The sequence below is a fragment of the Scyliorhinus torazame genome, chromosome 10 (assembly GCF_047496885.1).
Source record: "Scyliorhinus torazame isolate Kashiwa2021f chromosome 10, sScyTor2.1, whole genome shotgun sequence".
NCBI classification, from domain to species: domain Eukaryota; kingdom Metazoa; phylum Chordata; class Chondrichthyes; order Carcharhiniformes; family Scyliorhinidae; genus Scyliorhinus; species Scyliorhinus torazame.
In genome coordinates, this window is record NC_092716.1 from 848190 (window position 1) to 862181 (window position 13992).

The 13992-nt window shown below is 51.2% G+C and overlaps 1 protein-coding gene across 2 annotated transcripts in view; it reads right to left on the reverse strand.

Annotated features, from left to right (window-relative positions):
- LOC140430296 (hyaluronan synthase 3-like) overlaps positions 1–13992 on the reverse strand; it is an 84486-nt gene that overhangs the window by 29498 nt on the left and 40996 nt on the right. For both annotated transcript variants that reach the window (XM_072517716.1, XM_072517715.1), the window contains exon 2: positions 2368–2994. In XM_072517716.1, the coding sequence (XP_072373817.1) occupies positions 2368–2991 (624 nt within the window). In that variant the 5' untranslated portion in view covers positions 2992–2994. The remainder of the gene's footprint in view (positions 1–2367; positions 2995–13992) is intronic.

Consider the following 13992-nt stretch of genomic DNA (forward strand, 5'->3'; position numbering starts at 1 on the left):
AGAATGGCCACAGGTGAGATTTGATTTATTGTCACATGTACCGAAGTACAGTGAAAAGTATTTTTCTGCGGCCAAGGGAACATACATAGTAGACAAAAAAAGAATAATCAACAGAATTCATTGTCAAATGGTACATTTGAAATCCCAGAGGATTGGAGGCTAGCCAATGTTGTCCCGTTATTTAAGAAGGGTAGCAAGGATAACCCGGGTAATTATAGGCCAATGAGCTTGACGTCAGTGACAGTGAAATTGTTGGAAAAGATTCTCAGAGATAGGATCTATGCACATTTGGAAGTAAATGGTCTTATTAGCGGCAGACAGCATGGTTTTGTACGACGGAAGTCATGACTCACTAATTTAATTGAGTTTTTTGAGGAGGTGACAAAAATGATTGACGAGGGAAGGGCTGTGGATGTTGTCTACATGGACTTTAGTAAAGCATTTGACAAGGTCCCTCATGGCAGGCTGGTGCAAAAGATTAAATCACATGGGGTCAAGGGTGAACTGGCTGGATGGATCCAGAACTGGCTTGGCCATAGAAGACAGAGGGTAGCAGTGGGAGGGTGTTTTTCCGAATGGAGGTCTGTAACTAGTGGTGTTCCGCAGGGATCAGTTCTGGGACCTCTGCTCTTTGTAATAAAAATAAATGACTTGGAAGAAAACGTAGCGGGTCTGATTAGCAAGTTTGCGGATGATACTAAGATTGCTGGAGTTACGGATAGTGATGAAGATTGTCAGCGAATACAACAGGATATAGATAGGCTGCAAAATTGGGCAGAGAAATGGCAGATGGAATTTAACCTGGACAAATGCGAGGTGATGCATTTTGGTAGATCCAATTCAGATGAGAGCTATAAAATAAATGGCAGGAGCATAGAGACACAGATCCTTAAAAGTGGCAGCACAGGTGGAAATGGTGGTAAAGAAAGCATACGGCCTGCTTGCCTTTATAGGATGGGGTATAGAGTATAAAAGCTCAAAAATTATGTTAGTTACATAGAACGTTGGTTCGGCCACATTTGGAATATTGTGACCAATTCTGGTCTCCGCACTATCAGAAGGTCGTGGAGGCTTTGGAGAGAGTACAGAAAAGGTTTACCAGGATGTTGCCTGGTATGGAGGGGATTAGCAATGAGGAGAGATTGAATAAACTGGGATTGTTCTCCCTAGAGAGACGGAAGCTGAGGGGCGACCTGATAGAAGTTTATAAAATTATTAGGGGTATAAATAGGGTGAACAGTTGGATGCTTTTCCCAGGGCAGAAATGACAATTACAAGGGGGCACAAGTTCAAGCTGAGGGGGGAAAGGTTCAGTGGAGATGTGCGGGGGACGTTTTTTACACAGAGGGTGGTGGTGGCCTGGAATACACTGCCAAGTGAGGTGGTTGAGGCAGAGATGTTAGCGACCTTTAAGACTTATCTGGACAGGCACATGAACAGATGGGGTATAGAAGGATACAGGCCGTTGGTCTGGATAGGACACGTGATTGGCGCAGGCTTGGAGGGCCGAAGGGCCTGTTCCTGTGCTGTATTGTTCTTTGTTCTTCTTTAGGACTGGACAGGGTAGATGCAGGAAGGATTTCCCGATGGTGCGTGTGTCCAGAACCAGGGGACACAGTCTGAGATACGGGGAAGACCATTTAGGACAGAGATGAGGAGAAATGTCTTCACCCAGAGAGTGGTCGGCCTGTAGAATTCGTTACCACCGGAAGTAGTTGAGACCAAAACATTGTATGTTTTCAAGAAGTAGTTAGATAGAGCACTTAGGGCAAAGGGGATCAAAGGATATGGGGGGGAAAGCGGGATTCGACTATTGAGTTTGATGATCAACCATGATCGTGATGAATGACGGAGGGGGCTTGAAGGGCCGAATGGCCTCCTCCTGCTCCTATTTTCTAAGTTTCTAATGTAATGCAATTGAATGCCATGAGGCGTTAGGTACATTCTCTCTTGTTGGAGATGGTCATTGCCTGGCACTTGTGAATGTTACTTGTGATCTCACCAAAGTCCTGGACGATAGACTTCATTACTCTAGTAGTTCAATCCTTTTATGTTAAAGGGCAACATACTATTTGCCTTCCTAACTGCTTGCTGTAACTGCATGTTAACTTTCTGTGTTTCCTGTATAAGGATACCCAACTCATTCTGAGCACTGACATTTAATAGTTTTCTCATTTAAAATATTCAGTTTGTCTATTCTTCCTCCTGGAGTCAATTCTGATCATTGTCATTTGGGAGGAGCTGGATTGTTGTCTCACCATCTGTTATTGGGATGTAGAGCGGTCAGTGCCCCAGTAAAAATCTGCCAGAACAACATTTTGGGAAACAGCAGAAATTTGACCCTGTTCCCCAGTGCATCATTCCCACCTGTATATAATCCACGGAGTCACCGAGTGCGGCGAACGCTGTGTACATCACCTCTCGCTTCCCTCCCCACTTCTGCATGATGCAGGAAAATTTAGACTGAGTCACGATTTCCTCCACCCTCCTCTTGCCCTCATTGAAGGTAATGTGCGTCTCTCCAGCCCCCATCTCATGATAATTACTCTTCCAGACGTAGGAGTCAGTGCTTTCCAAGCCCATGAGCTCATGGAATATCTCCATCATGTAAATGTCTTCTTCGCTGTTGCCATCAATGACCATCACCACCTTGAGATTGGGATATGCGATCCGCTTTACCGACACCAGGCATTTCCTGAGATAGTCTGGGTCCTCCTGGTAAGCAGCAATACAAAGAGCGACCGACTTGTTCAATTTGAGGGGTCGATTCTCCTTCCTCATCCTCCTGTGCTCCAGGAAAGCAAAGAGACTCTGAACAAAGAGGTGTAGTGCGAGGAAGGCCCCATACAGGCCAAAGGACAGGTGGTAATTCTCTGTATAGCCAAACTGATAACCCTTCACATAGGTGCAGGTAATGGCCCCCAGTACGGTCAAGGCAAACAAAGTACTTGCTATGATTCGGAGGGTGGTACAGAATCTTTCACAGGACATGTTCTGTAATGGGAAAGAGAATTAGCTGTGAGAGAGAAAGCCAGTGAATATTCAGCATGAATGTGGGATGGTCAATGAGGTGTATTGACATAGAATTACATAAAATATACAGCACAGAATCAGGCCATTTGGCTTAACCAGACCATGCCAAGGTTTATACTCCACTCAAGGTTACTGTCCTGTATCGATTTAGGAGGCCATAACCCTCTATTCTCTTCACCAAATTGTGCTCATCAAGCCTCCTCCTAATTGTAACGATGTTATTCACTTCAACCTACTCCATGTGGTAACGAGTTCCACTTGAAATGAAAATCGCTTATTGTCACGAGTAGGCTTCAAATGAAGTTACTGTGAAAAGCCCCTAGTCGCCACATTCCGGCGCCTGTTCGGGGAGGCTGTTACTTGCTCACCACTCTCTGGATAAAGATTCTCCTGAATTCATCAAAGGGTTAGGTGTAAAAGCAGAGATTCAAAGTGGAGATGAGAAAGCTAAGACGGGATACAAGTAAATAGAACATGAATGGAAATGTGTATTAGTAGATAAGTGAGGAGTTGAATTTTTAGCTGTTGCATTTCAAAGAGAAATAAAAGGAAGATTTATGACTGGCAAAGAAGTCTGGAGGGGGGAACATTTCAAATATTTGTGGCCAGATGATGTCAATGGAGGGAGCTTTACTGAACTGCATGAGAGAAAAATGGTTGGGGGAGCTAGTCCTAATCTGGATAAAAATATGTGGTGTGAAACTTTTCATAGGGCGAATTCCAATTCCTCGTCTGCGCAGTTTAACCTGATTCAACATAGAGCTCACCTAACTAATGCTTGGATGACTGGGTTCTTCGCAGGAGTGGAGGACAAATGGGGCACTGGTGTCGGGGGCCCGCTCACAACACCCACATGTTCTGGTCGTGCCCTGGAGTGGCAAGCTTTAACACCGTGTTAGCGATTCGCAATGTGGATCTGGAGCTTTGTCCGTTGGTGGCCATTTTCAAGATGTTGGAGTCGCTGGGACTCCAGACCGGGGTGAATGCGGATATTCTGGCCTTTGCCTCGCTGATCGCCCGGAGGCGAGTTTTTCTGGGATAGAGATCTGCCATTTCACCCAGTGCCTCGGCCTGTTTGGGTGACCTCATGGAGTATATCTGGAAAAGGTCAAGTACATGGTTAGAGGGTCGATGGAGGGGATCTACCCGAGGAGGCAGCCATTCATTTCCCACTCTATAGGTATGTCAGGAATAAGCGAATGACTAGGGAAAGAGTAGGACCAGTCAAGGACAGGGATGGGAAGTTGTGTGTAGAGTCTGAAGAGATAGGCGAGATACTAAATGAATATTTTTCGTCAGTATTAACTCAGGAAAAAGATAATGTTGTGGAGGAGAATGCTGAGCTCCAGGTAAATAGATTAGATGGCATTGAGGTACGTAGGGAAGAGGTGTTGGCAATTCTAGACAGGCTGAAAATAGATAAGTCCCTGGGACCTGATGGGATTTATCCTAGGATTCTCTGGGAGGCCAGGGAAGAGATTGCTGGACCATTGGCTTTGATTTTTATGTCATCATTGGCTACAGGAATAGTGCCAGAGGACTGGAGGATAGCAAATGTGGTCCCTTTGTTCAAAAAGGGGAGCAGAGACAACCCCGGCAACTATAGACCGGTGAGCCTCACGTCTGTAGTGGGTAAAGTCTTGGAGGGGATTATAAGGGACAAGATTTATAATCATCTAGATAGGAATAATATGATCAGGGATAGTCAGCATGGCTTTGTGAAGGGTAGGTCATGCCTCACAAACCTTATCGAGTTCTTTGAGAAGGTGACTGAACAGGTAGACGAGGGTAGAGCAGTTGATGTGGTGTATATGGATTTCAGCAAAGCGTTTGATAAGGTTCCCCACGGTAGGCTATTGCAGAAAATACGGAGGCTGGGGATTGAGGGTGATTTAGAGATGTGGATCAGAAATTGGCTAGCTGAAAGAAGACAGAGGGTGGTGGTTGATGGGAAATGTTCAGAATGGAGTTCAGTCACAAGTGGAGTACCACAAGGATCTGTTCTGGGGCCGTTGCTGTTTGTCATTTTCATCAATGACCTAGAGGAAGGCGCAGAAGGGTGGGTGAGTAAATTTGCAGACGATACTAAAGTCGGTGGTGTTGTCGATAGTGTGGAAGGAAGTAGCAGGTTACAGAGGGATATAGATAAGCTGCAGAGCTGGGCTGAGAGGTGGCAAATGGAGTTTAATGTAGAGAAGTGTGAGGTGATTCACTTTGGAAGGAATAACAGGAATGTGGAATATTTGGCTAATGGAAAAGTTCTTGAAAGTGTGGATGAGCAGAGGGATCTAGGTGTCCATGTACATAGATCCCTGAAAGTTGCCACCCAGGTTGATAGGGTGGTGAAGAAGGCCTATGGAGTGTTGGCCTTTATTGGTAGAGGGATTGAGTTCCGGAGTCAGGAGGTCATGTTGCAGCTGTACAGAACTCTGGTACGGCCGCATTTGGAGTATTGCGTACAGTTCTGGTCACCGCATTATAGGAAGGAAGTGGAGGCTTTGGAGCGGGTGCAGAGGAGATTTACCAGGATGTTGCCTGGTATGGAGGGAAAATCTTATGAGGAAAGGCTGATGGACTTGAGGTTGTTTTCATTGGAGAGAAGAAGGTTAAGAGGAGACTTAATAGAGGCATACAAAATGATTAGGGGGTTGGATAGGGTGGACAGTGAGAGCCTTCTCCCGCGGATGGAAATGGCTGGCACGAGGGGACATAACCTTAAACTGAGGGGTAATAGATATAGGACAGAGGTCAGAGGTAGGTTCTTTACGCAAAGAGTAGTGAGGCCGTGGAATGCCCTACCTGCTACAGTAGTGAACTCGCCAACATTGAGGGCATTTAAAAGTTTATTGGATAAACATATGGATGATAATGGCATAGTGTAGGTTAGATGGCTTTTGTTTCGGTGCAACATCGTGGGCCGAAGGGCCTGTACTGCGCTGTATTGTTCTATGTTCTATGTTCTAGTTATCGTCACTGTTAAGGGGGTGGGTGGTGGAGTTTGTATGGTTATGAAAAGATTATATGAAAGGTCGTTGTTAGTCTTATTTTCGCAGTGTACTTTTATTATTTCATTATACTGGTAACATCAGCTATGTTATTGATGTCCAGTTTGTTATAAACAAAAATTTTAAATAAAAATATTTAAAAAAAAAAATAACTGGCAAAGATTTTAAATGAATAAAACAAAGTTATTATGTTTATTTTCCATTGCCAAGTGAGAAGGAGAGTGCCTCCCAGAACAGGTGCCGGAATGTGGCGACTAGGGGCTTTTCACAATAACTTAATTTGAAGCCTGCTTGTGACAATAAGCGATTTTCATTTCATTTTTTTCAAATACCTCCCCTCGAGCAACAGTGGGTGCCTTGTAGTAATATTATTGGGATTTCTGTACATTAAGAATCCATGAGAACTGTTGCCTGAAAAGGGGAGTATTTATGAGCCTAATTAAGAAATCTATGCAGGGTAATGGGGAAAAGGCAATGGATTGGCTCTGGAGGGGAAACTCTCTACACTGTAATCATTCGACAAACTCTTTTGTTTAAATGTAATCTTGAGTGTTTCAGTTTTCTTTTTTTAAATAAATTTAGAGTACCCAATTTTCCCCCCCCCCAATTAAGGGTCAATTTAGCGTCGCCAATCCACCTACCCTGCACATCTTTGAGTTGTGGGGGTGAGACACGGGGAGAATGTGGAAATTCCACACAGATAGTGACCCGGTGCTGGGGTTGAACCCAGGTCCTTGGGGCCATGAGGCAGCAGTACTAGCCACTGCGCCTCCATGTCAACCTGAAACAATATAAAGGATACAATTCTAAAGGGCAGCACGGTAGCACAGTGGTTAGTACTGCTGCTTCACAGCTCCATGGACCTGGGTTCGATTCCCGGCTTGGGTCACTGTCTTTGCGGAGTCTGCACGTTCTCCCTGTGTCTGCGTGGGTTTCCTCCGGGCGCTCCGGTTTCCTCCCACAAGTCCTGAAAGACGTGCTGTTAGGTACTTTGGACATTCTGAATTCTCCCTCCGTGTACCCGAACAGGCGCCGGAATGTGGCGACTAGGGGCTTTTCACAGCAACTTCATTGCAGTGTTAATGTAAGCCTACTTGTGACACTAAAGATTCTTATTATTATTTTTAATGGATGCAGGAGCAGAGGAACCTGGGTGTATATGTGCATAAATTATTGAAAATCACTTCTTGTCACAAGTAGGCTTCAAATGAAGTTACTGTGAAAAGCCCCTAGTCGCCACATATCTGGCGCCTGTTTGGGGAGGCTGGTATGGGAATTGAACCTGCGCTGCTGGCCTTGTTCTGCATTACAAGCCAGGTGTTTAGCCCACTGTGCTAAACCAGCCCCGATTGAAGGTGATGGGACAAAATGAAAGTGTTGTTAATAATATGTGGCGTACAACATCCTGGGCTTTGTTAATCGAGGCACAGGATCTGGAATGCACTGCCAAGTTTGTGGTGGAGGCCAATTCAATTGAGGTTTTCAAAAGAGAATTGGATCATTATCGGAAAGGCAAAGATTTGCAGGGTTTTGGGGGAAAGGCAATGGATTGGCTCTGGAGGGTAAGCTCTCTCTGCACTGTAATCATTTTATGAACTCTGCTTTAATCAGTCCCAGTTCTCTGGACTTAATGACCTCCTTCTCATCAGTTCCTCTTCCATTGTGGATAACAAGACTGTGACCATTTGAATTATTTTTCTGGCCTTCTGCCCTTGTATTTGCTCCCGGAACAATGACAGTTCCTCTCATCCTAAACTTTCATCCCACCAACATCCACAATCTATGGATCATTCTACACCATCCCCACCTCCTACAAACAGCCTTCTCCTTCCCCACTTTCAGCTTTCTAAAGGAACCATTCCCTCCGGGACACTCTGGTCCAGTCTCCAGAACCTCCAGCAAACCCCCTCTTCCGATGGCACAGCAGCCCGCTCACTCCCAGGGGAGGGGGCAGCTGCTGATTGGAATGGGGATGTCTCATTGCGACGGGGGTGAACTTGGAGATAACAGGCATCCTTTAGGTTTTCATATCTCACAAATTTATCATTGAATGATACAGCAGAGAAGAGGCCATTAGTTCCATTCTGCCGTTGCTTAGAGAGCGATCTGTCCTCACTCCCCTGTCCCCACATCCCTGAGTTCCTCGTCCCCTGCCAAATCCAGGTCATTTTTACATCACAGGAAGAGGATCAAAAGCAACACTGACCCCTGGGGGACTTTACACTTTCCCACAGCATGAAGACCGGCTCCGGATCCAGGCTCTCAATGTCCCGTCAACTCTAATTTGCAAATATAATTATTGTGCGGATCTTAATCAGATGCCTTTCGAAAGTCCGCAACAAAGAACAAAAATTCCCCATCAGACTTCTCCAGTCATGGTGTAGTCTCTGTGACCCAGCGCTCTCGCTCTCTCTGACCCTGCGCTCTCGCTGACCCTGCGCTCTCGCTGACCCTGCGCTCTCGCTCTCTCTGACCCTGCGCTCTCGCTGACCCTGCGCTCTCGCTGACCCTGCGCTCTCGCTCTCTCTGACCCTGCGCTGTCACTCTCTCTGACCCTGCGCTCTCTCTGACCCTGCGCTCTCTCTGACCCTGCGCTCTCGCTCTCTCTGACCCTGCGCTCTCGCTCTCTCTGACCCTGCGCTCTCACTCTCTCTGACCCTGCGCTCTCTCTGACCCTGCGCTCTCGCTCTCTCTGACCCTGCGCTCTATCTGACCCTGCGCTTTCGCTCTCTCTGACCCTGCGCTCTCGCTCTCGCTGACCCTGCGCTCTCTCTGACCCTGCGCTCTCTCTGACCCTGCGCTCTCACTCTCTCTGACCCTGCGCTCTCGCTCTCTCTGACCCTGCGCTCTCTCTGACCCTGCGCTCTCGCTCTCTCTGACCCTGCGCTCTCGCTCTCTCTGACCCTGCGCTCTCTCTCACCCTGCGCTCTCTCTGACCCTGCACTCTCGCTCTCTCTGACCCTGCGCTCTCTGCGACCCTGTGCTCTCTCTGACCCTGCGCTCTCTCTGGCCCTGCGCTCTCTCTGACCCTGCGCTCTCTCTGACCCTGCGCTCTCTCTGACCCTGCGCTCTCTCTGATCCTGCGCTCTCTCTGGCCCTGCGCTCTCTCTGACCCTGCGCTCTCTATGACCCTCGCTCTCTCTGGTCCTGCGCTCTCTCTGACCCTGTGCTCTCTCTGACCCTGCGCTCTCGCTCTCTGTGACCCTGCCCTCTCGCTCTCGCTGACCCTGCACTCTCTCTGACCCTGCGCTCTCGCTCTCTCTGACCCTGCGCTCTCTCTGACCCTGCGCTCTCGCTCTCTCTGACCCTGCGCTCTCGCTCTCTCTGACCCTGCGCTCTCACTCTCTCTGACCCTGCGCTCTCTCTGACCCTGCGCTCTCGCTCTCTCTGACTCTGCGCTCTATCTGATCCTGCGCTTTCGCTCTCTCTGACACTGCGCTCTCGCTCTCGCTGACCCTGCGCTCTCTCTGACCCTGCGCTCTCTCTGACCCTGCGCTCTTGCTCTCTCTGACCCTGCGCTCTCGCTCTCTCTGACCCTGCGCTCTCTCTGACCCTGCGCTCTCGCTCTCTCTGACCCTGCGCTCTTGCTCTCTCTGACCCTGCGCTCTCTCTCACCCTGCTCGCTCTCTGACCCTGCGCTCTCGCTGACACTGCGCTCTCGCTCTCTCTGACCCTGCGCTGTCTCTGACCCTGCGCTCTCACTGACCCTGCACTCTCGCTCTCTCTGGCCCTGCGCTCTCTCTGACCCTGCGCTCTCTCTGACCCTGCGCTCTCGCTCTCTGTGACCCTGCGCTCTCTCTGGCCCTGCACTCTCTCTGACCCTGCGCTCTCGCTCTCTGTGACCCTGCGCTCTCTCTGACCCTGCGCTCTCACTCTCTCTGACCCTGCGCTCTCTCTGACCCTGCGCTCTCTCTGACCCTGCGCTCTCGCTGACACTGTGTTCTCACTCTCTCTGACCCTGCGCTCTCTCTGACCCTGCGCTCTCTCTGGCCCTGCGCTCTCTCTGACCCTGCGCTCTCTCTGACCCTGCGCTCTCTCTGACCCTGCGCTCTCTCTGGCCCTGCGCTCTCTCTGACCCTGCGCTCTCTCTGGCCCTGCGCTCTCTCTGACCCTGCGCTCTCTCTGACCCTGCGCTCTCTCTGGCCCTGCGCTCTCTCTGGCCCTGCGCTCTCTCTGACCCTGCGCTCTCAATGGCCCTGCGCTCTCTCTGGCCCTGCACTCTCTCTGACCCTGCGCTCTCGCTCTCTGTGACCCTGCGCTCTCTCTGACCCTGCGCTCTCACTCTCTCTGACCCTGTGCTCTCTCTGACCCTGCGCTCTCTCTGGCCCTGCGCTCTCTCTGGCCCTGCGCTCTCTCTGACCCTGCACTCTCTCTGGCCCTGCGCTCTCTCTGACCCTGCGCTCTCTCTGACCCTCCCTCTCTCTGGCCCTGCGCTCTCTCTGACCCTGTGCTCTCTCTGACCCTGCGCTCTCTCTGACGCTCGCTCTCTCTGGCCCTGCTCTCTCTCTGACCCAGTGCTCTCTCTGACCCTCGCTCTTTCTGGCCCTGCGCTCTCTCTGACCCTGTGCTCTCTCTGACCCTGCCCTCTCGCTCTCTCTGACCCTGTGCTCTCGCTCTCGCTGACCCTGCACTCTCTCTGACCCTGCGCTCCCGCTCTCTGTGACCCTGCGCTCTCTCTGACCCGGCGCTCTCGCTGACACTGCGCTCTCGCTCTCTCTGACCCTGCGCTCTCACTCTCTCTGACTCTGCGCTCTCTCTGACCCTGCGCTCTCTCTGGCCCTGCGCTCTCTCTGACCCTGCGCTCTCTCTGACCCTGCGCTCTCTCTGTCCCTGCGCTCTCTCTGACCCTGCGCTCTCTCTGACCCTGCGCTCTCGCTCTCTCTGGCCCTGCGCTCTCTCTGGCCCTGCGCTCTCTCTGGCCCTGCGCTCTCTCTGACCCTGCGCTCTCGCTCTCTGTGACCCTGCGCTCTCTCTGACCCTGCGCTCCCGCTCTCTGTGTCCCTGCGCTCTCTCTGACCCTGCGCTCTCTCTGGCCCTGCGCTCTCTCTGACCCTGCGCTCTCTCTGACCCTGCGCTCTCTCTGACCCTGCGCTCTCTCTGGCCCTGCGCTCTCTCTGACCCTGCGCTCTCGCTGTCTCTGACCCTACGCTCTCCCTCTCGCTGACCCTGCGCTCTCTGTGACCCTGCGCTCTCTCTGACCCTGCGCTCTCTCTGACCCTGCGCTCTCACTCTCTCTGACCCTGCGCTCTCGCGCTCTCTGACCCTGCTCTCTCTCTGACCCTGCGCTCTCGCGCTCTCTGACCCTGCGCTCTCACTGACCCTGCGCTCTCGCTCTCTGTGACCCTGTGCTCTCTCTGACCCTGCGCTCTCTCTGACCCTGCGCTCTCACTCTCTCTTACCCTGCGCTCTCGCGCTCTCTGACCCTGCGCTCTCTCTGACCCTGCCCTCTATCTGACCCTGCGCTCTCACTCTCTCTGACCCTGCGCTCACGCGCTCCCTGACCCTGCGCTCTCTCTGACCTTGCGCTCTCGCTCACTGTGACCCTGCACTCTCTCTGACCCTGCGCTCTCTCTGACCCTGCGCTCTCTCTGACCCTGCGCTCTCTCTGACCCTGCGCTCTCTCTGACCCTGCGCTCTCGCTCTCTCTGGCCCTGCGCTCTCTCTGACCCTGCGCTCTCTGTGACCCTGCGCTCTCTCTGACCCTGCGCTCTCGCTCTCTGTGACCCTGCGCTCTCTCTGACCCTGCGCTCTCTCTGACCCTGCGCTCTCTGGGACCCTGCGCTCTCTGGGACCCTGCGCTCTCTCTGACCCTGCACTCTCTCTGACCCTGCGCTCTCTCTGACCCTGCGCTCTCACTCTCTCTGACCATGCGCTCTCGCTCTCTGTGACACTGCGCTCACGCGCTCTCTGACCCTGCGCTCTCTCTGACCCTGCGCTCTCGTTCTCTTTGACCCTGCGCTCTCGCGCTCTCTGACCCTGCTTTCTCTCTGACCCTGCGCTCTCTCTGACCCTGTGCTCTCGTTCTCTTTGACCCTGCGCTTTCTCTGACCCTGCGCTCTCTCTGACCCTGTGCTCTCTGGGACCCTGCGCTCTCTCTGACCCTGCGCTCTCTCTGACCCTGCGCTCTCTGTGACCCTGCGCTCTCTCTGACCCTGCGCTCTCTCTGACCCTGCGCTCTCACTCTCTCTGACCCTGCGCTCTCGCGCTCTCTGACCCTGCGCTCTCTCTGACCCTGCGCTCTCACTCTAGCTGACCCTGCGCTCTCGCGCTCTCTGACCCTGCGCTCTCTCAGTCCCTGCGCTCTCACTCAAGCTGACCCTGCGCTCTCACTCACTCTGAGCCTGCGCTCTCTCTGTCCCTGCGCTCTCTCTGACCCTGCGCTCTCTCTGACCCTGCGCTCTCACTCTCTCTGACCCTGCGCTCTCGCTGACCCTGCGCTCTCTCTGACCCTGCGCGCTCTCTGACCCTGCGCGCTCTCTGACCCTGCGCTCTCACTCTCTCTGACCCTGCGCTCTCGCTGACCCAAAGAACAAAGAACAAAGAAATGTACAGCACAGGAACAGGCCCTTCGGCCCTCCAAGCCCGTGCCGACCATACTGCCCGACTAAACTACAATCTTCTACACTTCCTGGGTCCGTATCCTTCTATTCCCATCCTATTCATATATTTGTCAAGATGCCCCTTAAATGTCCCTATCGTCCCTGCCTCCACTACCTCCTCCGGTAGTGAGTTCCAGGCACCCACTACCCTCTGCGTAAAAAACTTGCCTCGTACATCTACTCTAAACTTTGCCCCTCTCACCTTAAACCTATGCCCCCTAGTAATTGACCCCTCTACCCTGGGGAAAAGCCTCTGACTATCCACTCTGTCTATGCCCCTCATAATTTTGTATACCTCTATCAGGTCGCCCCTCAACCTCCTTCGTTCCAGTGAGAACAAACCGAGTTTATTCAATCGCTCCTCATAGCTTATGCCCTCCATACCAGGCAACATTCTGGTAAATCTCTTCTGCACCCTCTCTAAAGCCTCCACATCCTTCTGGTAGTGTGGCGACCAGAATTGAACACTATACTCCAAGTGTGGCCTAACTAAGGTTCTATACAGCTGCAACATGACTTGCCAATTCTTATACTCAATGCCCCGGCCAATGAAGGCAAGCATGCCGTATGCCTTCTTGACTACCTTCTCCACCTGTGTAGCCCCTTTCAGTGATCTGTGGACCTGTACTCCTAGATCTCTTTGACTTTCAATACTCTTGAGGGTTCTACCATTCACTGTATATTCCCTACCTGCATTAGCCCTTCCAAAATGCATTGCCTCACATTTGTCCAGGTTAAACTCCATCTGCCATCTCTCCGCCCAAGTCTCCAGACAATCTAAATCCTGCTGTATCCTCAGACAGTCCTCATCGCTATCCGCAATTCCACCAACCTTTGTGTCGTCTGCAAACTTACTAATCAGACCAGTTACATTTTCCTCCAAATCATTTATATATACTACAAAGAGCAAAGGTCCCAGCACTGATCCCTGTGGAACACCACTGGTCACAGCCCTCCAATTAGAAAAGCATCCCTCCATTGCTACCCTCTGCCTTCTATGGCCTAGCCAGTTCTGTATCCACCTTGCCAGTTCACCCCTGATCCCGTGTGACTTCACCTTTTGTACTAGTCTACCATGAGGGACCTTGTCAAAGGCCTTACTGAAGTCCATATAGACAACATCTACTGCCCTACCTGCATCAATCATCTTAGTGACCTCCTCGAAAAACTCTATCAAGTTAGTGAGACACGACCTCCCCTTCACAAAACCGTGCTGCCTCTCACTAATACGTCCATTTGCTTCCAAATGGGAGTAGATCCTGTCTCGAAGAATTCTCTCCAGTAATTTCCCTACCACTGAAGTAAGGCTCACCGGCCTGTAGTTCCCGGGATTATCCCTGCCACCCTTCTTAAAC